The sequence below is a fragment of the Entelurus aequoreus genome, linkage group LG08 (assembly GCF_033978785.1).
Source record: "Entelurus aequoreus isolate RoL-2023_Sb linkage group LG08, RoL_Eaeq_v1.1, whole genome shotgun sequence".
NCBI classification, from domain to species: Eukaryota; Metazoa; Chordata; class Actinopteri; order Syngnathiformes; family Syngnathidae; genus Entelurus; species Entelurus aequoreus.
The window spans coordinates 24,185,316-24,211,462 of record NC_084738.1 but is presented as its reverse complement, the minus strand read 5'-3'; the positions used below and the strand labels follow the sequence as shown (position 1 = coordinate 24,211,462).

At 39.4% G+C, this 26,147-nt stretch overlaps 2 protein-coding genes across 2 annotated transcripts; one reads left to right on the top strand and one right to left on the bottom strand.

Annotated features, from left to right (window-relative positions):
• rac1a (Rac family small GTPase 1a) lies at positions 1-11,006 on the top strand. The gene is made up of 6 exons (XM_062056066.1): positions 1-343; positions 4,296-4,367; positions 4,452-4,569; positions 6,193-6,255; positions 7,464-7,623; positions 8,297-11,006. Exons 1-6 carry the CDS (start codon positions 309-311, stop codon positions 8,425-8,427), a joined length of 579 nt encoding a protein of 192 aa, XP_061912050.1. The 5' UTR covers positions 1-308; the 3' UTR covers positions 8,428-11,006.
• On the bottom strand, positions 9,152-25,567 carry crym (crystallin, mu). The gene is made up of 8 exons (XM_062056065.1): positions 25,342-25,567; positions 11,516-11,666; positions 11,385-11,447; positions 11,212-11,313; positions 10,816-10,999; positions 10,629-10,750; positions 9,508-9,592; positions 9,152-9,441 (listed from the first exon to the last, which is right to left on the bottom strand). Exons 1-8 carry the CDS (start codon positions 25,506-25,508, stop codon positions 9,365-9,367), a joined length of 951 nt encoding a protein of 316 aa, XP_061912049.1. The 5' UTR covers positions 25,509-25,567; the 3' UTR covers positions 9,152-9,364.
• Between the last annotated feature and the right edge of the window lie 580 nt (positions 25,568-26,147).

The window sequence follows — 26,147 nt, the reverse complement described above, 5'->3', positions numbered from 1 at the left end:
ACCTCGCAGGGATCCTCCAGCTTCTGCCACAAACTGTGGGCGTTTTTCCCTCTGAGCTTGACTTCAGAGGTTGTTTTTTTCCTCCCCATTGGGTGTTGTCTTGCCTTTTCCGTTACTTTGCAGAGTCCGCTGAGACTTGTTAACTTTGATAACAGCGAATTCTAGTTGTTACTTTAGTTAAACGGCACAACGGTCACTTCATTGTGTGGACGCGTTACTTCTCAAAGCCACACAGGACTTGTTGATTTTCCACTGCCGTTAGCCGGCTAAGCTAATTGAGCTCCAGCGGCTAGCAAGACAGCGCCTCGATGCAGGCCATAAAGTGTGTGGTAGTGGGTGATGGGTAAGTTTCACTTTATTTTTGCTTTCTTTACACGTTACTCAAACGGCCCAGCTAACTGCGGTCGTTGATTAAGTACCAAGTTTTTTTTATTAGCGTGACCCAGTTGGCTAGCGGCTAACAAGCTGCCAACATGAACGACAGCTGTTGCTGAGCCATTTCTGAATCCATAATATAGGTCAGGCGGTTTGATCCTCAAGTTAGACAACACTTCATGTAGTAGATACATAATGGTTGTTTTTTTATGTAATATATCATACACAACTTAATTATCTCTGCTGTTTGCAGTGATAATACAGTCGTGGTCAAAATAACATAATGTCATGGCTGTCTTGAGTTTCCAATCATTTCTACAACTCTTTATTTTTTTGCGATAGAGTGATTGGAGCACATACTTGTTTCTCACAAAAAAACATTCATGAAGTTTGGTTCTTTTATGAATTTATTATGGGTCTACTGAAAATGTGACCAAATCTGCTGGGTCAAAAGTATACATACAGGTTTTTTTTTGATTGATTGAAACTTTTTTTAGTAGATTGCGCAGTACAGTACATATTCTGTACAATTGACCACTGAATGGTAACACCCGAATAAGTTTTTCAACTTTTCAACCAGCAATGTTAATATTTGGTTACATGTCCCTTGGCAAGTTTCACTGCAATAAGGCGCTTTTGGTAGCCATCCACAAGCTTCTGGTTGAATTTTTGACCATTCCTCTTGACAATATTGGTGCAGTTCAGCTAAATGTGTTGGTTTTCTGACATGGACTTGTTTCTTCAGCATTGTCCACATGCTCTCAATGGGGTTCAAGTCAGGACTTTGGGAAGGCCATTCTAAAACCTTAATTCTAGCCTGATTTAGCCGTTCCTTTACCACTTTTGACGTGCGTTTGGGGTCATTGTCCTGTTGGAACACCCAACTTCGCCCAAGAACCAACCTCCGGGCTGATGATTTTAGGTCGTCATGAAGAATTTGGAGGTAATCATCCTTTTTCATTGTCCCATTTACTCTCTGTAAAACACCAGTTTCATTAGCAGCAAAACAGGCCCAGAGCATAATACTACCACCACCATTATTGACGATAGGAATCAAGTTCCTGGGATTAAAGGCCTCACCTTTTCTCCTCCAAACATATTACTGGGTATTGTGGCCAAACAGCTACATTATGGTTTCATCTGACATCACATGGACAAAGATAAGACCTTCTGAAGGAAAGTTCTGTGGTCAGATGAAACAAAAATTGAGCTGTTTGGCCACAATACCCAGCAATATGTTTGGAGGAGAAAAGGTGAGTCCTTTAATCCCAGAAACTCCATGCCTACCGTCAGAAAACTAACAAATTTAGCTGAACTGCACCAATTTTGAGGAGTGGTCAAAAATTTAACCAGAAGCTTGTGGATGGCTACCAAAAGCGCCTTATTGCAGTGAAACTTGCCAAAGGACATGTAACCAAATATTAACACTGCTGTATGTATACTTTTGCCCCAGCAGATTTGGTCACATTTTCAGTAGACTCATAATAAATTCATAAAAGAACCAAACTTCATGAATATTTTTTGTGACAAACAAGTATGTGCTCCAATCACTCTATTACAAAAAAACAAGAGTTGTAGAAATTATTGGAAACTCAAGACAGCCATGACATTATGTCCTTCACAAGGGTATGTAAACTTTTGACCACGACTGTAAGTACCTATACTGCCTGGCAACCTTATGGACATTGAACAACCCTACTACTTACTATCTTTGCTGATTATGTTATCAATTGAGAAGGGTCGAACTCTTATTGATACAAAACATAATAGGGGTGTAACGATTTGATCTGAATCAGAATTTGTGGTTGCCGATACAATTCAGGGACGATATATTTTTTAGAATAGTACGATCTGAAACGATTCAGTGAGTTGAAATCGATTCAGTAACTTTTTAGCAAACAAAATCACCCAGTTGACTGTAAAATAACTACTGGACACTAGATCCTGCAGGTGAAGTTGCCTATATCCTTGTTATGCAAGTAAACAAATAAATGGTCAATTCATTCACATCGTATTTGAATAAAGTGCAACCAACACTTTAGGTTGAATTAACAAGAGGAAACCTTTTCTCCACACGTTTTTAACATTCAATTAAGTTTCAACAAAACTACCGTAACCGCCATTTGAACAGGAGATTTACCTGCTAAATAAAGTTCCCCAAACCGGCCGTACAGTCATCTGTTCTCCGCCCTGGCCTCGCTGATGACGGACAGTGTCCCAGGTGTGCGGAAGCATGTGTGCCCCCTCATCCCTGTTGGTGGTGTTGGCCCCTCGCTTCCTAATTTCCATAGCATCCTTGATCCATCTCTTTGTTCTATCTTGATGAAATAACTTTTCCTTGGCATTCAGTTGTTGTGTTCCTAAAGTCAGTGCGTTGCCGTAACTTGCTCCACTGTCACTTTCGTTGTGTCGGTCGCGTCTTTTGTGGCTTAGAGTTGTGTTGTAGCTTTATATTATTTTGTTGTGTTGTTTGTCTTTGTTGTGGCTTTTGCAATCGTGCTGTAGCTGCAAGTTTGCGTTTGTTTTTTTTCAACCACCTTAGGTATCCGCCCTTTTTTTTTTTGACGCCACAGATGGGAAAACAGACTTAACGTTTAATGTCCTCATCATTTAAAGTGCTAAACTTCATATAAAATCTGCTGTTCTTAAATCCAATGTTTTCCTTTTTCTAGTATCGATAAAATCGATCGATCCCCTTTTAAAATGATCTCCGATCGATACTTATCTTCCAGAAGGGAAACTTGCTGATTACAGATCGATATACTTGAAAATTATGTATAAAAATGGACCTATTGATATCAAGCAATCGTTACACCTAGTAGATAATACTCGTACCCACAATATTTTAGCTACACATTTAAAATACTTGTCGGTTTGATGCAATGCAGTTGTACGCCACAGCAAACCACACCCACAATAATGGACATTAACAAAACAAAACCAACTATTTTATGTGAAGTATCTCTAGTCTTTTTAAATTCTTTAACATGGTCATTTGTGAAATTGTACAATAGTCTGGTTAATTATTGAGTTAAAATGTGCAAAATTGGAAGATAAATTAGCAAAATACCTCAAGGACTTGTTCACACTGCAGGTCAATTCCATTTTTTTTCCCCAAATGTGACCTGTATCGGATTCATGCATGTCAATGTAAACTGTGCAATTCCGTTTTTATATTTTATTTATATGAATTAATAAAAATACATCAGCCATATGTCCAATGTGACTGCAGTCTGAACGATGGAGTGGCGTTCATTCAACCACATCCGTCATTAAGAGAACGATAAGCGTCCTAATTATTTGCCAAAATAGACTGTTGCAAAATAAATAGTTGACTAATGAGCATAAAAAGGCGAAAATAATGTTTTCGGAACTCATGCGAATGTTCCACCACTCCTGTCTTTGACTGCTCGCCCACATGCTCCTCAGAGCAGACGTCAAAGCAAAATGTCTCACAAACTACAAAAGACCAAAATGCTTGCCTTCTTCCTTCTTAATCTTCTACGCGCAATAATTTGGTTCAGAAAATGTTGACTTTGAATGCACAAAATATTTGAAATTGCCACAAATGCGCCAGGACTGAAGCCTACTAGAATTTAAGCCATGTTTACTTCTGTATACACTGCAGCACGTTTGACGTCATAACGTCATGTCTTAATGCAAATCAGATTTTTGACATTGCATTTTATTTGTAATGTGAACTACTACATAAAAAGATTGGATTTAACAAAAAAATCCAATTTGGACACCCTACACTGCAGTGTGATTGTAGCCCGAGTGAACCTAATACTTATAGTTGGATTGTTGCCTTTCCCCCGGCTTACAATCAAGCAACAACATGTGCATTTCTGTGGCAAAAATGATATCAATCCCACTATGTTCTGACTGCATTTATTATAGGCTGTTGTTTCTCTTATCAGGGCTGTGGGTAAAACATGCCTGCTTATCAGCTACACTACCAATGCCTTCCCTGGAGAGTACATCCCCACAGTGTAAGCAAAACACACTACATTTCATGAATTCATATAAATGTCAAAGGTTTTGCCTTAGTTCATTTAGTGACGTTCTTCCTTCAGCTTTGACAACTACTCTGCCAATGTGATGGTGGACGGGAAGCCTGTGAACCTCGGCCTATGGGATACAGCGGGACAGGAGGACTACGACCGACTCCGACCGCTCTCCTACCCACAGACAGTACGTATACCAGCAGTGCAATGTTGACGTGCCTTCAGCTCTCCACCAGCCCTCTTGAGTCATCCGCAAGCCAGACCAGTGTGTGCACACTCAGCAATGTGGAGCCTTGTATCCATAGTACCTATACACGGTCTGGAAGGCAGCTGAAGGGAGAGAATGCAGCTCTTGTTTGCTACCTTTTGTCTTCTCTACAAGTATGCCTCTGTCCAACAGAGAATGGGAGTCAGTCTTAAGTTAACACATAATTTCGCTAATATTGTGTGAACCTGGCAACGTTGCTAACATTGAGGTCTGTTTTAATAATTATGTTTGATCCGCACTCACTAGCCACAACATTAAGTACCCCTACTGGGCTGCACGATTCTGCGATTTTAAATCATAATCCGATTAACTAGTGGTGTTAAAATACATGAATATCGATTTTTTGCTATATCATGTCTTGCGCCTCCAAGCTCCAAAAAGGTGGCTATTGATCTGTGGCAGATGTCATGTAACTCTGCTTCACAACACAAAGCATACACACCTGCTTTGCCAGAAAATATGATGCAGCAGAAGGGTTCTGTGGTGCCAATTTTGCGACTGTCACGCATTAAAAGTGAAAGACAGGAATGTGACTTGCCTTGTGCATTTATTCAGTAATCAAGCACAAGCAGTCACAAAAAGCGAAGTATTCACCATGTAGGCTCCGATCTGCCTCCACAAGCCCAAGGATTATGCATGCAACTGCCGTGCAAAGTTTGTTGCTTGTTTTAATCATTCTTTAATAACTCTTTTTTTACAACTCTGCAGGATACTCATAATCATATTACCGCTAGTACTGTTGTCTACACTTTCGGTTCTACTCTACCGCTAAGACTTCTGGGTAATGTCTTTACTCTACAAGCACCAACACACATAAAACTTCCAGAAGCAACCCAACCTGTATCACTTCCATAAATGCCAAGAACCTAAAGACTTCCCTCATTTGGCAAAAGAGTGCCTTCCTGGTGAAATATTTGTGGAATTTGCGGATTGCAGCTTTTTTATGGATCCGCAGCACACTGTGGAAATAAACCAAAAACCCACCAAAAATGAGAAATTAGAGCAAAAGGCGTAATGTAATGAGAAAAAGCAGAAATGTTGATACACATAATGAATAAAGACACAAAGATTTGTCTTAACATATACTGTATGTATAACATTTCTTAAGCCTTTTTATTGCCCATTTCAGTACAGATAACATAATGATGTCTACACACACCACCTCTTTGTTGTCTTATGTAGTTTTTACCAAAAAATTTGAATTGTAATCAAACATTTTGTTTTCTGAGGGAAATAATCTGTATTTTATTTTGGGTCAAAGTTGTGCTTCACAAATCTTAAGTGTTGTATTCTTTTTTTGGTAAAAAGATCATGCTCACTGTTGGAAAGGTACAATATTCATCTCACAATATGTTTATTGTTCATACATGATGTCTCAAATAGCAATAGCAGTATTTTCCAGAGATTGCATAAGAATGCTGAGATATGCTAGTGCTGAGCTCTTGGAATAAATGTAATTCGATAATGCAGAATATCTTTTTTAAGTGTGACCACAACTAAGATGACTAATAGTGTTGTTTTTCTCTTTTTTTTTTACCCAAGGACGTCTTCCTGATTTGCTTCTCACTGGTCAGCCCTGCCTCTTTTGAAAATGTTCGTGCTAAGGTGAGAAAAGATTCATAATCATAATTTTCAGGTAATGTTGTTTGTTTTGGTGACTTACTGGGAATTACTTAGTACAAGTAGCCATGCTTACACTACATACCTTGTACTTTTTATATATATTTATAATATAATTTATTAAACGCAGAATAACACAGAAATTGACATAAAAGTGACTGAAATACTGTCATTGTGAGGAAAAGGACATTTGTTTGGGGAAAATAATGTGTTAAGTACAGCTCATTCGTCCCCAAACACTCAACCGCCCCATCCAGAGCTAAACAATATCGAGACGGCCACTTGACACGGAGACTTTACCTTGGAGCTAAAGCTAACAAGAACAATCTATACACCCACAACACGTCTCATCTGCTTGTGTTGTTGTGAACAACATTGTCGATGTAAGATCAATCTAAGAACAGGGCAGCAGGCGCAACGTAAGAGGCTCTCTCTCTCTTTTTTTTCTCAGTATTTTTTTTAAACAGCCTCGGGTCATCTCTATATGTCAAGCTGAGAACAGCACAGCACACTTCCCCCCACTTCACAATAACATCAATACATCCAATCTGACTGCGCTAACAAAATAAAGGTTTGAAAAAAGTACCTTAACCTTAAAGCACTTATTGATATGTTCACACAATCCTCATGCTTTGACCTAAAATATTGGTCAAAATTATCCAAATATGTTTTGCACCAATAAATATGATGATTTGCGCATTTAATTAACATTTTATTCAATTGAATTTATGACACAAAAAGCACACACTCTTTGGTGGTAAAATAAGTATTAAAGATAAAAAACGGAATTTTAAAAAACAAAATGGAAAAACAGAATTGTTTATTTTTTATATTACCATTTATTGCCGTTATTATTATTATGTTTCTAGTTGTTGTTTATTCGTTAGTAATTTATATCCGCTGTTCTTATACATTTGATATAAAGTCGAGTTTTGGTGGTGCAACAAATGCTCATATTTTCAAATCGATAAAAATGGTGTTGTTATTCGGGATTTCAATATCATTCAAAATAATCGGGATTATTATTTGTCACGTAATCGTCAGTCCTAATCGTCACACTTCATGTTACCATAACTAGCACATTCCAAATTGTACGACTCTGCCTTTTGACTTTAGAGGTTCCGCTGTTGTATCCGTTGACATTACGTGACTGCAATCTTCTCACGCTCTTTTTGTCTTTGTGTGTCCACTAGTGGTACCCTGAGGTGAGACATCACTGCCCCAACACCCCCATCATCCTGGTGGGCACCAAGCTGGACCTGAGAGACGACAAGGACACCATCGAGAAGCTGAAGGAGAAGAAACTCTCGCCCATCATCTACCCTCAGGGCTTGGCCATGGCAAAAGAAATAAGTCAGTGACACACACATGCTTAAATACAGCGTAACTCCCACAGTCAAATTACGTTTTTGTAACCTAAAAAGGCCTTATATACGTCTCTGTTGTGGTTTTAACTTATTTACACACTTGTATTACAGTTTTTTATTACGGAATGTTCAAAAAAAGCACAAGTTTGACTTGCCTTTTCACTTTCTTTTACTTTCATGCGTATTTTATTAGTTCTTATTATTAAAATGGTTATTTTTATTTGTATGAACTAAAATGTTTCTTGAATCGCCAATGCTTAAATTAAATGCTTTATTGTAGTGACACTTTGACACTGGAACAGACTAATTCCAAAATACATGTTTTGATTTACAAATTAGTTTTTAGATTAGAAGAAACATGAACATTTAGATTAAAGATTGTGGTTGACTGGATATTCCACTCAACATTGTTTTATTCCCAGTATTTTACTGGGAAGTACTGGGCTTGCTTTATTTAAAAGATTAACATTAGCTATAACTGTTGCTTATCTTACTGAACAATAAATATGTTACATGAACACATTTGTTAAAATGAGTATTTAATGTGTGTATAATAATGTCCCTGACTCCTTTGTACTAACAATAATACAGGATATTGGATTGAAATGCAGAAACTCTTTTAAGCACCAGATTTTTTACATATTGATTTCACTCACCAGGCGCGGTGAAGTATCTGGAGTGTTCAGCGTTGACGCAGCGTGGCCTTAAGACAGTGTTTGACGAAGCCATCCGGGCAGTCCTGTGCCCCCCGCCCGTCAAGAAGAGGAGGAGGAAGTGCAGAATTTTGTAAAGGCAAGACGAGCACAGCTGCAGTCCTAACTCGCACACTAAGATGAAAGCGTTTGTTGGCTGTCAGCTTTCCTCGTGGAAGCAAATCTTTGCTCATGTCAGTGCATTGATTAGACCAGAGGAGCTCCTTGTAAATTAATTTTTAGGTTCAACTGGAGCACTCAGGCAATTCTGGCTGAATTTCGGGTTTATGAAGTCAGGATTTTTACAAACAGTGATTTTTTGAAGAAATTGCTGCTGCCTTCATGTCATCTTAACTCTATGAGAAGAGAATTGAGAATTTTTAATTGGGTTCTGGATCCCTTGACAGACGGTTAAAAAGGCACAAAGTGGTAAAAACAACGTTTTTTTAAAATAATAATTTCCTGTTTATTTTCAGTCATTCTCTGGATAACAGTGTTTGAAGGACTTTTTGTTTACCATCGAACGCTAAAATGTTTTATTTAGTTTTTACTTGCAGGCATACATACTGCTTACAATGTTATGAAAAACCGGCTTGGTGGAAAGCGTAGTTGAAGTTAAAATAAGTGTGTACACATAAGAGTTCAGTATTTCAACACTAATTTGCGGCGGTGCAGAAAATATGCTCTGCTTTTGTTTGGTTTTACTTTATTGCTTTCTTGTGGTTAACATTTCACTTTGAATTATTAGTCCTGTCATGACATTCAGATTCCACATATTGCTGTGTTTCATTCTGAGCCAGTGAGTGTCGTACAGTGTGACCGTCAGCTGTAACGGTTTTATTTTTAATTCAGCAATGATCAAATCTGGGCTCATTTTAACAGTTTTCAGTTCTGCTCACTTGTGCACACATGCTTTAATACGGTATGATTTGACATGTTTTATAAGTAAATAAAGACATCAAAAATGCAATCACATTATGATTGTTTGAGTAATTTGTTAGCCATGCAATGAATGATCTTTAAACAGGGATGATTTCAAACTACCGGTACTTGACTTTCTTTCCATTGGTCAAACACTAACTTGGCACTCACTGCATCTTGAAGACCCATTCCTAGGGGGGAGAAACAAACATTATGGAAAAACTTTTCACTTAATTGGACACATTTGAAATGCGTACCCAGAGATTTAAACACAGTCGTCTTTTCTCTGAGCGCAGGTTTTCTTCCATTGATTATTTCCCCAAGCTCTGCAAACACCTCAGCCTGATGAATAACAACAAAAATATGAGGTCACTTTTTCCCGGTATGAATACACTTAAGTGGGGCAGTGTTTTTCAACCACTAATTTGCTGTGGGAAATTATGTAATTTCACCTAATTAGACAAAAAACATTTTTTGCAGACTAATGAATATAATGTGCCGTTGTTGAGTGTCTTTGCTGTCTAGTTATTGGAAGAGTAACCATCCAATACTTTGCCATATCAGTTGGTGGCAGCAGGCAGCTTGTTGCTTTGTAGGCCTACTTTGAGATAAGATAATTAGTAATGCCTGGATGGTTATGGTTTGAATTCATATCAAACATTTGTGTCAGGTATATGAGGAGAACGACTTTATATTTTCAATACAGCCTTCTGAGTTAAAAAACATTTTTAAATTCTGCTGGTAGTGTGCCTCTGGATTTTTTTCACTGAAGAAAATGTGCCATACACTACCGGTGTAGTAAATTTTGCAGTGATGTCGATAATATTTTATGAAAGTTAAAATATGCAAACGGAGGGGCAAAACAAAACTGTTTTTTTATCAGGAAGTGCTTCTTTTGGCTCACCCGTCACCGTTCATACTAAATGAAGTCGGAGGAGTGGTGAACCGTGTTTGATATTAATTTTCATCTCAATTCAAAAGTAACAAAAGAAAACGGAAACATTCCGAAATGGGGGATCGTATTGATCTTATTGCGCAAAATAAGGTTAACTTCTTTTGCTTGTTTACCATTCCGCTCATTGATCAGAGCTGCATTTTTCATATCCTTTGCTGCTGCGATATATGTTTGAAAATAACAAAAACAATTACATTTGCTTATTATTAATGTTATTTGCAGGTCGAATGTTGTGACTATTTTATTGTAACATTATGAAACACTAGGACATTGTCATTGCAGCTAGTGATTTTTGCCATACGAGGCGTCATTTACCCATCAATAACAAACACAATAAAACCTATCAAAATGAGCAATATGATAGTGTCATACATTGGTCCTTTTATGTACATTAACGCTTTAATTTGCACGTTGGTGACTGACCCCAGAAAGGAGGATGTCACCAGACTCTGTCACGGCTCCCTCCCTGCTGTCAGCATAGACCACCGCCTCCGCCATCAGCACGTCATCCAGCTCCCTCCAGTTTGGTTGGCAAGCTCCCACCGCTGATTGGCGACAAGAAAATCTTAATTCCCTACATGAACTCTGTGAGTAATTAAAAGTTCCTCACCTGCCACATGGGCTCCTTGTTTGACCCAGCGTCCAAAGAGCACCGGCTCTGAACTTGTGGTTACCGTCACAATGACGTCAGCTCCCCTCACTGCCGTCTCTGCTGAGTCGCAAACGCTCACGGGTCCGGTGACTGAATTTCGAAACTTCTCCATCCCTTCTTTCCTGTGGCCCCACACTCGCACCTGTTTGTGGAGAGCGTTATGAACTAATGATAATAGCTGGGGTTTTGTTATTATGCTCCCGTTTGTGTTGTCTACCATATTGAGGATTTAGCTGTTACACTGCGCTCAAACATTAACAGCCCTTTGTGGTAATATTTAACTTGGTGGTTAAACATTATTTTAGATCTTACATTTGAGTTTTTTGGCAAGTAAACTGTGATTCTCCTTAGTACCTCTTTGAATGAAAACATCTCAGTGAACACATTATAATGACTCAGGGCCTGTTGGCCGGTTCCCAAGATGGCCATCACCTCCGCTTGGGGAGACATCAGCAACTGTTTGAACACACTTTCCAAAAGTTAGTGGGGGTCTGGAAAGACAACGAAAAAGAAAGCGGAGCGTAAACCTTTGCAGAGATGGCGGAAACAGCAGCCGTCCTCATGCACGTGATGACATTTCCTTCCATCACCTGCAGATTGATGTTCAATAACTGGTCATGTATATATGTTTGTGTAGTGTAACATGAGTGTTACTCACAGCTTTCACGCTTCCAATCTCAGGGTCCAGCAGCACCACTGTGGCCTGAACTGTTGGTAATTCGGAGCCTTTCTCCCGGTTGTAGTAACACACAAACTTTGTGCACAGGACTCCATCGTTTTCCATGTAAGAAGGCATTAATCCCAGGTAACTGTTTTAAAAAAAATAAAAAATCAAGTCATACAAGTGTTTATCTTGTTGTGGGTTCCTGGCCTAAACACATTTTATAATTATTAGTACCATAGTGTTTTTTTTTTTTTAACTGTTATTTTTCACGTTGTAGCTATTCCTTGCTGTTGGAGTCAATATTAAAGCTTTTATCTAATCACATTTCAGGAATTTGTGTTGTAAACTAAATCTTTGTCGTTTCCAATTATTGGTGATTTACAGGGGCGGTTTAACTTTTCGATTACTGTAAACCACGCCACGCTTTGTTAGTTGTCAGTTGTCAGCTAATGATAGCGATTTGGCAAAGTTTAGCTAATAACGTTAGCTCGCATTAAATGTACTGTAAGTACCCCCTAGTGAGAGCAAAGCATTTTTGGTTGAAAAAAAAGAGATGAAGTAAAATACAGCACTATGTCATCAGTTTCTGATTTATTAAATTGGATAACAGTGCAACATATTGCTCGTTTGTTGTGGTCTTTCTTGAACTATTTGGGAAACAAAGATATAAAAATAACTAAAAACTTATTGAAAAATAAACAAGTGATTCAATTATAAATAAAGATTTCTACACATAGAAGTAATCATCAACTTAAAGTGCTCTCTTTGGGGATTGTAATAGACATCCATCTGGATTCATGAACTTAATTCTAAACATTTCTTCACAAAAAAAGAAATCTTTAACATCAATATTTATGGAACATGTCCACAAAAAATCTAGCTGTCAACATTGAATATTGCATTGTTGCATTTTTTTTCACAGTTTTTTTTGACAGACATTTTAGTGAGGGTCAAACCATCATGGCATGGGGGAAACTCTGGGTTTATGGTAATGAACTACTTGATTTGATGTTCAGTTTATGAACTTACATTCATATTTTGTTGAAGTATTATTCAATAAATATATTTATAAAGGATTTTTGAATTGTTGCTATTTTTAGAATATTTTAAAAAAATCTCACGTACCCCTTGGCATACCTTCAAGTACCCCCAGGGGTACGCGTACCCCCATTTGAGAACCACTGGTCTACCGTAACAACATGACTGCAAGTTGTTAGTTAATTACCAATGTAAATACCAATAATGGTGGGGTTTTTTTGTAATTTTGAGCAAGTTGTTATACAAACAGAAAGTTGGCTATTTTGTTTAGAAATGTTTTATCAGAAACTTTCTTTACTTTAAAGGTCCCCCACTATGCATAAATTTACTTTTTCATTATGTTTTGACAGTCCTGAGAGTCTGTTTCTGACCACTGTGACCTCACTTATAAGAATTGAGGCACTCAGATTGTTGCTTATATCCATACTTGCCAACCTTGAGACCTCCGAATTCGGGAGATTGGGGGTGGTGGGGGTGTATATTGTAGCGTCCCGGAAGAGTTAGTGCTGCTAGGGGTTCTGGGTATTTGTGCTGTTGTGTTTATGTTGTGTTACGGTGCGGATGTTCTCCCGAATTGTGTTTGTCATTCTTGTTGGGTGTGGGTTCACAGTGTGGCGCATATTTGTAACAGTGTTAAAGTTGTTTATACGGTCACCCTCAGTGTGACCTGTATGGCTGTTGATCAAGTATGCATTGCATTCACGTGTGTGTGTGTGTGTGTGTGTGTGTGTGTGTGTGTGTGTGTGTGTGTGTGTGTGTGTGTGTGTGTGTGTGTGTGTGTGTGAGACGTGACAACAGGTTGTAGAGGACGCTAAAGGCAGTGCCTTTAAGGCACGCGCCAAATTTTGTTGTCTGGGTGGAAATCTAGACAAATTCTGGAGAATGGTTGCCCCGGGAGATTTTCGGGAGGGGCACTGAAATTCGGGAGTCTCCCGGGAGGGTTGGCAAGTATGAGTATTAGCGGTGAATGCGGTGTTACAGCGGCACCGCCACTGTATAATACCGGCGGGCCAGCTCTAATGTTAATTTGATATTGCCTCAAGGGCTAAATGAAATTACACGGCGGGCCAAATTTGGCCCGCGGGCCAGAGTTTGACACCCATGCCATTTTTGTAATGATATATTCCTCTTTTCTATTTCTATTCCCTCCTCTTATTACTCCTACACTCCTCTGGAATTTGTAATATTTCCTACCCTTTCTTTCTTTATTCCAATTATCCTGCCATTTTTTGTTGACTTTTTTTCTTGACTATACTTTTCACTTCTCCATTAGTGTGATTAATTTTTATGTTTATTTCAGTTTTAGTTGTTTGCTTGCTTGACATACCCATCTGCTAGTTTGTTCCCATCAACTCTGACGTGAGCAGGTACCCAGAGAAATGTTACCACATTTCCAGCTTTATGTATTCTAAAGATTTTCGGAACTATTTCATATATTATATCCTGTCTTGTCTTTGAAGCTATATATTTTATGCTGACGCTGCATTCCGAGCACACAACTTTAATTGCTTTATTTTCCTCTATCCAATTAACTGCCATGTAAATTGCTATTAATTCCCCTGTAAACAACAATAACTTGTCACAAATTATTTTATTCAAAACTACTTAATTTTTTTAAAGTTTTAGATGCAGCTGTATATATTTTGACATATTCTAAATATTTTTACTCAATACATTTTTCAATCTGATAATGATTTAAACTTCTGTTCTTTAATCGTTGCATATTCACATCTGGGATGTCGTATGCCAGGAATTGGTATATTATCATCAATTTGATCTATTTTACATATATCTCCAATTATCCATCCAAAACTCTTAATCTTTTTTTCCGGCAATTTAGTAGTACTTGATTATATCCCGCCATCAACCCCTTCCATCTCAATCCAGTCACAAATCAGATAAAAGATTCAAGTTGATACTCTACCGGATCATAGCAATGACACCGTCCTCTCCGCATTATCGAAGAGCTACCCAAAATTCAGGCAAGACCCGCCTTACGGTGCTTCTGATTGGTTTTAATTGAGTGGTGACTTTTGTATTTGGTTAAAGGTGCCATATGTAGGAATTTCATGTCAAGTCATCATTAAATAGCCCTGATATGTCAAAAGGCATTAATAAATCATGTTCTTTTCGAATACTTTTATAACTGATAATGGTAGTTCAGCCGGGAAATGCTCATTTCAAAATTAGATTTACAGTCCCGAAATATTGTTATTGTTTTCATTTCGATGCCCCGCCCTCTACCGTTTGACCAATTACAAAGTCTGTGAGTGTGTCAAATCCAGGTTGCCAGTTACGCACCGCCATCTTCGTCTGGCTACTGCCACTGGTAAAGTTACTAAACATGTCAGAACTTAGTAAATCTAAAAGGCGTCATTACGATTCTCAACTTATTCATGACAAAGCCAGGAACAAAACGAGGATTTGTATCGGGGGTGCCTTTGAAAGATGGAGATGATTGAGGACGGAGAAGATTTTTTCATCCGACCCCAAACTTGCTAATTTCCTCCTTGATAGGTGAGTCAGGCATTTACGTTTTTTTATTACTTGTAATAAATGGAAATGGACATTTCGTATGTAAACTATATTGTATATATATATCTTGTCTAACAAAGCTAGTATGTTCGTACAACGAATGCTTAGCATGCTCGCCCAGTCAATGGCACATATGGGGTGGTATTTGCTTGGCACAATATTATGCATTACATGTAATGATTTTCTACTTTGTGTATTGACATGGTAGTAGGCTATATGATTTATGCGTAACATGGTTTTTGCATAACGTGGGAAGGCTCACAGAATTGCACTTTGCACTGAAAGATGGTGATGTGCATACATGGAAGAGAATGCAGTGTGTCAGGTTGGATGCAACATGGAGTTATGCTGAATGAAATGTGGCGGTAATTTTACTGTTGGCCTTGGCTTGTCCTCAAAGTAGGCATATGCAATATATAATATATTAATATATATTATTATTTATAATTATTTCGATGGTGGTCCGTGCGGTCAAACTGGACATTTTAGTAGTGTAATGCCAACAATCTGTCCCGACTCCCGACGAAAATATTGCTGCGTAACTTTACAAATACATTTGGCTAATCAAAATCAGTAAAATGTGGCATAATTACTTTGTAAACCATCTTGCAAGAAGCATAAACAAGAGAAACCTACAGCGTATAACTCGTCGATTGCCATTTCAAGTTCCTTGGAGTAGGATTCGGATTTGGCTGCGTATCTGGCAACCTCAGTCATGGAGAGTGGGAGGGGACTACTGAATTTTGACCGTGGTTGCAGTACCATTTCTGGCCACATTACTACATATGGTACCTTTTTAAATTCTGACTCAAGAGACTGATAGATTGGTTAGCTATGTAGGTCACGGCAGCCCGTGAGGACCAAAGTTTATTATCATGGAAATAATCTCAATATAAAGTAGTGAATGGGGAAATATAAGCATGAGGAATTTCCAGTGTGGCGTGAAAAAAGGTTAAGTTGTGTGACTCACGTTCAAAGCGTGAGGCTTGACAGCTCTATATTTACTTTGTCAGAGACAGGGTGGACAAACACAAGTCATTAGCCTTAAAGCTACAGACAATGGTGTGTTCCCAACAAGGCTTATATGGGCTGTTTGGTTGTTTACTAACTTTACTACTAAATTTCTATATTCTGGCTTTGAGAACGTAAATTATGGTCCGTGTAACACACACGATAATTATAGCGATTTGGCCTAGCTTATAATGTTACCCGTCATTGAATGTATAGTAGCCTATCGTAACACAGTGTGACTGAAAATTGTTGTTTTTTTCTCTGCAACTGTTTTTGTGTATGGGCACAAGGTCCAGGTGTGCACCGAACAAATTCCTCGGACGTAACTACATACATACGTATATAAACGTGCATGCGCATCGTCTTTGGGTATTGTTAGCTGTCATTGAATGTATATTCTATCAAAGCAACAACAACATTACTGCAAATTGTTTGTTGCTTCACTTGGACTGCTATTGTATGTGTGCGCGCACTCCTTACGCGCATGTTGAGGAGACAGGGTGATCGAGTGACTGCCATAAACTGAACACCAATCATATTTTTCGGGCAGGTAAAATTATTTATTACATAACCTTAGGAATTGTGGAAAATATAGACAATTATAAAACAAATGTGTTCTATTAAACCACTAATTGTAACAACCTAGAAAATTGTGTTTTTGTGTTATTTTTTGCTATGAAAAATGTATCATTCTATTATTAAGTTGCAAACAATCCCTTTATTAAGACTTTTTAAACGGTCTAAATTTCAGCTAAGAAGGCAAAATTTTGGGCAACCATTTGAAATGATTAAAAAATATAATATGGTACAATTTACAATTGAATGCTCCAATTTGCATGTCTCCTGGTTAAAATGTTTCTACTAGCCTCAGAATCCGCTATTTCAAAGAAAGAACGTTTCACATGATGCTACTATGAAGAATCCATCTTGCCCTTTATTGTGTGCCAGATTTGCAGAACTCCGTTCTGCTACTCACACATCTTAATGGAGAATGAGTGGTGGCTTGCCAAAGCTTGTGATTTTCAGCACTTTGCTGATGACCATGATTTCCACGGCTTTTATAACACTGTTAAAACAATATATGGTCCTCCAACCAGAGGTTGCACAGTTCCTGTGAGGTCGGCTGACGACCAGACACTTATCAAAGACCATCAGTGGTATCTTGGCTCACTGTTCTGAGGACCTTAGTGAGCTCTTGAACTGTGTCAATCCAGCCGACCCCGTGGCAATGAAGTGTCTCCCATGCCTCCCTCCATTTAAATAAATAGACTCAGCCCCAACCTTTGACAAGACCACACAATTTATTAAAACCCTGAAAAACAATAAGGTGGCAGGATCTGACGGTATCCCTGGTGAGGTTTTTAAGCATGGTGGGTACCTGCTTCCTCGACAACTTCACCTTTTCATCTGCGACCTACGGAAAGCTGAACGTCTTCCCCAACATTGAAAGGACGCCAACATTGTAACCATGTTGGTGTAGTGGTGTGGGTGGCCGAGAGTCAGAGCCATTTAAAGTTAAAGTACCAATGATTGTCACACACACACTAGGTGTGGCAAAATTATTCTCTGCATTTGAACCATCACCCTTGATCACCCCCTGGGAGGTGAGGGGAGCAGTGAGCAGCAGCGGTGGCCGCGCCCGGGAATCATTTTTCGTGATTTAACCCCCAACCCTTGATGCTGAGTGCCAAGCAGGGAGGTAATTTTTATAGTCTTTGGTATGACTCAGCCAGAGTTTGAACTCACAACCTACCGATCACAGGGCGGACACTCTAACCACTTTGAGGTTAAGGTTGGTGTAAACCAGTCCTCTTCAACATCCACAAACCCCGTTTCCATATGAGTTGGGAAATTGTGTTACATATAAATATAAACGGAATACAATGATTTGCAAATCATTTTCAACCCATATTCAATTGAATGCTCTACAAAGACAAGATATTTGATGTTCAAACTCATAAACTTTTTTTTTTGCAAATAATAATTAACTTAGAATTTCATGGCTGCAGCACATGCCAAAGTAGTTGGGAAAGGGCATGTTCACCACTGTGTTACATGGAATTCCTTTTAACAACACTCAGTAAACGTTTGGGAACTGAGGAGACACATTTTTTAAGCTTCTCAGGTGGAATTCTTTCCCATTCTTGCTTGATGTACAGCTTAAGTTGTTCAACAGTCCGGGGGTCTACGTTGTGCTATTTTAGGCTTCATAATGCGCCACACATTTTCAATGGGAGACAGGTCTGGACTACAGGCAGGCCAGTCTAGTACCCGCACTCTTTTACTATGAAGCCACGTTGATGTAACACGTGGCTTGGCATTGTCTTGCTGAAATAAGCAGGGGCGTCCATGGTAACGTTGCGTGGATCGCAACATATGTTGCTCCAAAACCTGTATGTACCTTTCAGCATTAATGGCGCCTTCAGAGATGTGTAAGTTACCCATGTTTTGGGCACTAATACACCCCCATACCATCACAGATGCTGGCTTTTCAACTTTGCGCCTATAACAATCCGGATGGTTCTTTTCCTCTTTGGTGCGGAGGACACGACGTCCACAGTTTCCAAAAACAATTTGAAATGTGGACTCGTCAGACCACAGAACACTTTTCCACTTTGTATCAGTCCATTTTAGATGAGCTCAGGCCCAGCGAAGCCAACGGCGTTTCTGGGTGTTGTTGATAAACGGTTTTCGCCTTGCATAGGAGAGTTTTAACTTGTAGCGTCCAACTGTAGTTACTGACAGTGGGTTTCTGAAATGTTCCTGAGCCCATGTGGTGATATCCTTTACACACCGATGTCGCTTGTTGATGCAGTACAGCCTGAGGGATCGAAGGTCACGGGCTTAGCTGCTTACGTGCAGTGATTTCTCCAGATTCTCTGAACCCTTTGATGATATTACGGACCATAGATGGTGAAATCCCTAACTTCCTTGCAATAGCTGGTTGAGAAAGGTTTTTCTTAAACTGTTCATTGTATTCAGTTTATATTTACATCTAACACAATTTCCCAACTCACATGGAAACGGGGTTTGTACATGGCAGCAGTGACATTCCTGCCCCGGCCCAAATATCAACTAGAAGACTGCATTGCCTACGTATACTGCCTTGACGGAAGCCTGATCAACCTGTGACGACTCCAAACCGTAACAGAGACCAGAACTGCAACGATATTGGATTCACAGTTTGCTGACGACAAAGCCTTTATCTGTCACACAGTCAAAGGACTGCAAAGGACACTTGACATAATCACTGATACTTACGGAAGCAGAGGGCTCGTCATCAATGGCAGGAAGACAGAGTTTCTTTTCCAGCAGTCCAGTCAGGATTACCAACCCACTCTTGCGCCTTTTTAAGGTTGGAGAAGTTGAAATTCATCAGACTCACATCTTTGCTAACCTTGGCAAGTTGGCAGCATCCTGTCCTCCTCCTATAACATCGATGACAAAGAGGACAACAGAATCCGACAGGCCACAAGTACCTTTTAATCGTCTTTCAAGTCGAGTTTTCAGAAATCGAAACATTCCCATCCCCACCAAAGCTGCTGTCCACAAGGTTGTGTATATATTTGCCCTCCTGTATGGCTGTGAGCCCTGGACCTTATACAGGGCCCACATGAAGAGTCTTGAGGCCTTTCATAGGGGATCACTTGGGCAGACTGCGTTCCACACGTCACCATTCCACAGCGCACCGACTGCATAAGTGTCGAAGCCCCGATCATCGAGCGTCAGCTCAGATGGGTCGGCCATGAATACCGCTTGGAAGTAAACTGACTCCCCCGAACATTTCTCTATGGAGAACTTACTACCGGTTGCTGTAGTGTAGGAGGACAAAAGAAACGCCTCAAAGATCACCTTAAAGCGACCCTCAAGAAGTGTGGGGAGGATCCTTCCAATTTGGAGCAACTTGCTAATGGCCGAGACACTTTGAGGTCATCTTGTCACCGCGCTGTAGAAGACTTTGAGGCATCCTGGGTGCAAGCCCTTGAGGAACAGCACTGAAGGCTTAACAAGCTCAAAGATAACGATCCTCTTTCTCCAAGCGAGGACATATTATACCCCACATGTGGGAGAAGGTGTGCCTCAGACTTCGGACTTAGCAGTCATCAAAGAAGTCAGTGCGGCCACACGACCTGATCTTTCACTCGTCACTCATCTATTCACAACCCCGGCAACTAATCATCATTATGGGAGGCAAGACGCCCACCAAGACTAGCCTCAGTATTATTGCCTATATGGTTCTCAAACTTTTTTCACCAAGTACCACTTCAGAAAAACTTGGCTCTACATCTACAAGTACCACCATAGTGGCCAACATTAAAATACAGTAGTGTAGTAGGCCAAAGTATTCATGAAAAACAAGGCAGAGGTCTTATTTAACAAGTATATTTAATATTTTTGGCCACTGTAATGTTACACACAGTTTGAACAGTAACACTGTGTTTGAATGTAGGCAAATAAAACACTACTTATATAATGAATCAAATAAAATATCAAAATTTATCATTTAATAAGATTTAATGAAAATGTACTTCAAAGGTAAATAAAACTGTGCTCTACTTAAATGTAGTTAGGTTGAAAAAAATCAAAACAGGCTAAGAATGGCGGCAGTTTTTGACGTTTCTTAACTTCAGTGACAGATGTTGTGGTTTCCCATGGCCTCAGAGGCATCAATGTTACGTGCAGATTTCTCCGGCAATGTTCGTCTTTGTTTACGTGAGTTTGGCGTGTTGATTGGCAGGGAGGCTGGGAAAGGGTGGACGTAAGCGGAGAATGTGCGTTGAGTGACAAGAATCAGACGTGTTTGTGTCTATGGCCTACAGTAGTCGGCTTGTAACGACTTCCATGATCCACTTTTGATAACAGCTGGAGTCACGTCGTTACAAGATTTAATTAAGTGATTCTTTGGCGTACCACTAGATGGAGGCCATGTACTACTAGCGGTTCGCGTAACACAGTTTGAACATAACTGATAGTAACTTCTCACTACTAGCCAGTGTTGGTAATAAGGCCTTAGAGTATGACAGCGTTATTAACCACACATCAGCTTGAAATTAAAGGCAAGAATGTTTATGTAACATGCACGCTATGTCCAGGAAAAAAGCATTTATTCACGCCTGCCTTGAGCAACTTGAATGGCACCTCACATCAACACATGCCGACATGACACTTGTTGCTGCTGCTCATCCAACCCCAGGCTCAAATGCAGCCAAGTTTTTGTTTTTTTTATCAGATTCATCCCATTTTGGAATTTGGATTAATCATTAATTATGATTACTCACTTGCAAAATTAAAATTAGCTTAAGAAAAGACCCTAATATTTGTACACAAATGCAGTTTTATTGTCAGAATGTCATGCAGAAACCTTAAACTTTTTACTTGAATGCATGTCAAAACTTGCTGACAGTTTTATCTAAAGTTCTTTCAGGCTGTATTTGTGTGTACAGGTGCAGAGAATTGCACTACTTAAAGGCCAAATGTTCCTTTGTGTCTTTATACCTACCGTATTGGGTTGTATACTTTAAATATTTTACGGAATATTAATTTTTTATAAATTTTTATTTCTATGCATATCATATGGCACAGTGCAATCTATTGAGTTTGTGTTCAGTTCCGGTAATATAAACATATTTGACATCAAAGATGTTATCGAACGTAAAAGTGTGTAAAATATCAAAATGAAAAATAATGTCACAATTACTTTTCTGAGTAACTAATTACTCTTACAATGAGGTAGCTGAGTTACTAATTCAATTACTTTTTTGGGGAGAAGTAATTTGTAACTGTAACTAATTAAAAAACCCAAAACCAGTGAAGTTGGCACGTTGTGTAAATGGTAAATAAAAACAGAATACAATGATATGCTAATCCTTTTCAACCTATATTCTATTGAATAGACTGCAAAGACAAGATACTTAATGTTCCAACTGGAAAACTTTGCTATTTTTTGCAAATATTAGCTCATTTGGAATTTGATGCCGGCAACATGTTCCAAAAAACCTGGCACAAGTGGCAAAAAAGAAGGAGAAAGTTGAGGAATGCTCATCAAACACGTATTTGGAACATCCCACAGGTGAACAGGCTAATTGGTTGCTGAAAAGTTGAAAGGTACATACAGGTTTTGGAGCAACATATATTGCCATCCAAGCAACGTTATCATGGATGCCCCTGCTTATTTCAGCAAGACAATGCCAAGCCACATGTTACAACAGCGTGGCTTCGTAGTAAAAGAGTGTGGGTACTAGACTGGCCTGCCTGTAGTCCAGACCTGTCTCCCACTGAAAATGTGTGGCGCATTATGAAGCGTCAAATACGACAACAGAGACCCCGGACTGTTGAACAACTTAAGCTGCACATCAAGCAAGAATGGGAAATAATTCCACCTGAAAAGCTTCAAAAATTGGTCTCTTCAGTTCCCAAACGTTTAATGAGTGTTGTTAAAAGGAAAGGCCATGTAACACAGTGGTAAAAATGCCCCTGTGCCAACTTTTTTTGCAGAGTGTTGCTGCCATTATATTCTAAAGGCCTACTGAAAGCCACTACTACCGACCACGCAGTCTGATAGTTTATATATCAATGATGAAATCTTAACATTGCAACACATGCCAATACGGCTGGGTTAACTTATAAAGTGCAATTTAAAATTTCCCGCTAAACTTCCGGTTGAAAAACTCCTTTGGATATGACGTATGCGCGTGACGTAGCCAGTAGAACAGAGGTATGGCTCCCCCATTGAGGCCAATACAAAAAGCCCTGTTTTCATTTCATAATTCCACAGTATTCAGGGCATCTGTGTTGGTGAATCTTTTGCAATTTGTTTAATGATCAATGGAGATTGCAAAGAAGAAAGTTGTAGGTGGGATCGGTGTATTAGCGGCTGGCTGTAGCAACACAACAAGAGGACTTACTTGGATGGCAGACGCGTTAGCCGATGCTAGCCACCAACCGATGCTAGCCGCCAACCGCATCTGTGATCGGGTGAAGTCCTTCGTTGCGCCGTCGATCGCTGGAACGCAGGTGAGCACGGGTGTTTGATGAGCAGATGAGGGCTGGCTGGCGTAGGTGGAGCGCTAATGTTTTTATCATAGCTCTGTGAGGTCCGGTTGCTAAGTTGCTAAGTTAGCTTCAGCATTGTTAAGCTTTGCCAGGCTGAGAATTATTAACCGTGTAGTTACATGTCCATGATTTAATAGTATTGTTGATCTTCTGTCTATCCTACCACTCAGGGATTTATTTATTTTGTTTCTATCTGCATTTGAGCCAGATGCTATCACGTTAGCTCAGTAGTTAAGAGCTTCGGCGATGTATTGTCGTGGAGATAAAAGTCACTGTGAATGTCCATTTCGCGTTCTCGACTCTCATTTTCAAGAGGATATAGTATCCGATGTGGTTTAAAATATGAATCCGTGATCCACAATAGAAAAAGGAGAGTGTGGAATCCAATGAGCCAGCTTGTACCTAAGTTACGGTCAGAGCGAAAAAAGATATGTCTTTCACTGCATTCTAGTCCGTCACTCTAACGTTCCTCATCCACGAATCTTTCATCCTCGCTCAAATTAATGGGGTAATCGTCGCTTTCTCGGTCCGAATCGCTCTAGCTGCGTTGAAAACAATAGGAAAATATGAGGAGCTGAACAACTGACTACGTCACGCTACTTCCGGTAGGGGCATTGATTGATTGATTGATTGAGACTTTTATTAGTAGGTTGCACAGTGAAGTACATATTCCGTACAATTGACCACTAAATGGTAACACCCGAATAAGTTTTTCAACTTGTTTAAGTCGGGGTCCACTTAAATTGATTCATGATACAGATATATACTATCATATATACTATCATCATAATACAGTCATCACACAAGATAATCACATTGAATTATTTACATTATTTACAATCAGGGGTGTGGAGGGGGGGGGGGTATGGACATCAAGTAGTGGACATAGAGAGAGAGAGAGAGAGAGAGAGAGAGAGATCAGAAGGCATAAGAAAAAGAAAAAGTATCTGCATTTGATTGTTTACATTTGATTATTAGCAATCCGGGGAGGGTGTTAGTTTAGGGTTGTAGCTGCCTGGAGGTGAACTTTTATTGCGGTTTTGAAGGAGGATAGAGATGCCCTTTCTTTTGTACCTGTTGGGAGCACATTCCACATTGATGTGGCATAGAAAGAGAATGAGTTAAGACCTTTGTTAGTTCGGAATCTGGGTTTAACGTGGTTAGTGGAGCACCCCCTGGTGTTGTGGTTATGGTGGTCATTTACGTTAAGGAAGTAGTTTGACATGTACTTCGGTATCAGGGAGGTGTAGCGGATTTTATAGACTAGGCTCAGTGCAAGTTGTTTAACTCTGTCCTCCACCTTGAGCCAGCCCACTTTAGAGAAGTGGGTAGGAGTGAGGTGGGATCTGGGGTGGAGGTCTAGAAGTAACCTGACTAGCTTGTTCTGAGATGTTTGGAGTTTAGATTTGAGGGTTTTGGAGGTGCTAGGGTACCAGGAGGTGCATGCATAATCGAAAAAGGGTTGAACGAGAGTTCCCGCCAGAATCCTCAAGGTGCTTTTGTTGACCAGAGAGGAAATTCTGTAGAGAAATCTCGTTCGTTGGTTAACCTTTTTGATTACCTTGGTTGCCATTTTGTCACAGGAAAGGTTAGCCTCTAGAATGGAACCTAGGTAGGTGACCTCATCTTTCCTGGTGATGACACTGTCACCTACTTTTATGTTGAAGTCATTGACTCAAGGGGCAAGGCTTTTTTTTTATCAGAGACCAAAAGTTGCGAACTTTATCGTCGTTGTTCTAATCTATACTAAATCCTTTCAGCAAAAATATGGCAATATCGCAAAATGATCAAGTATGACACTTAGAATGGATCTGCTATCCCCGTTTAAATAAAAACAATTCATTTCAGTAGGCCTTAAGTTAATGATTATTTGCAAAAAAAAATAAGTTTCTCATTTCGAACATTACATATCTTGTCTTTGCAGTCTATTCAAGTGAATATAAGCTTAAAAGGATTTGCAAATCATTGTATTCTGTTTTGTTTACCATTTACACAACGTGCCAAATTCACTGGTTTTGGGTTTTGTATTTTTTCAACGGAAGATGACCAACATTGCTACTGGCACCATCTCAACAGAATATGCATACATTGAACAACACTGGGGTGCATGTATCTGCATTGTTATTGTCAAATAGAGTTGTATACTATACTGTTGTTTTCAGCTCACACGATCATCAGCCTACCCGTTAAGTTTTTGCAGAGGCAGAGTGGTCCTCACAGGCTGGATTACTTCAGCAGGATCTCTTGTGGAAAATTTGGCCAACGCTTCCTCCAGACGAGGGATCAAATCTCGGTATTGTAACACGCGAGCAATCTGATTGTCCATAATTAAAAGTGGTGGCTCGGCCATTGTTGGTGCTTTAATTACTTTTGCCCCTTTACTTGCACGGGAATGCTGGCTCTGATATCTGAGCTGTGTTGCGTTCAAGACAGAGTTGCAACGTGGGAATTTTTTTTTTTTACTATCGTACTAGAAGCCCAACGTTATCGTATTTTGAGGTAAATTATCGTTTTGAAGTTGTGCATGACCACTTAACACAGTAAAACACTGCTACATGCTGTGTATATTATATATATATATATATGCAGATTTACCTTTGCAGGACTGTTGAAAAAAAACTTGCCACTGGCAGAACAACGCCCTCACCTGGCTGTAAAAAGGCACTTGCGACAACACACAATTATCCTGTTTTCGATTAGCCACGTGTTAAATTGTAAAAGGGTTATACTTGTACAGCGCCTTTCTACTTTCAATACACGTTGACACTATTTTCACATTCACACACTGATGGCCCTCATCACAACCCATCAGGAGCAAAGGTGAAGTGTCTTGCTCAAGGACACAACGGAAGTGACTAGGATGGCGGAAGACTTATATTACCCTAAAAATACAACTATGTCGAGTAACATTTGCACGAAAATGTTGCAACACTTAAGAGCTTGTAAAAAAAAATCTAAATTTACACAATCGTCGAGCTCTTAATTTTTT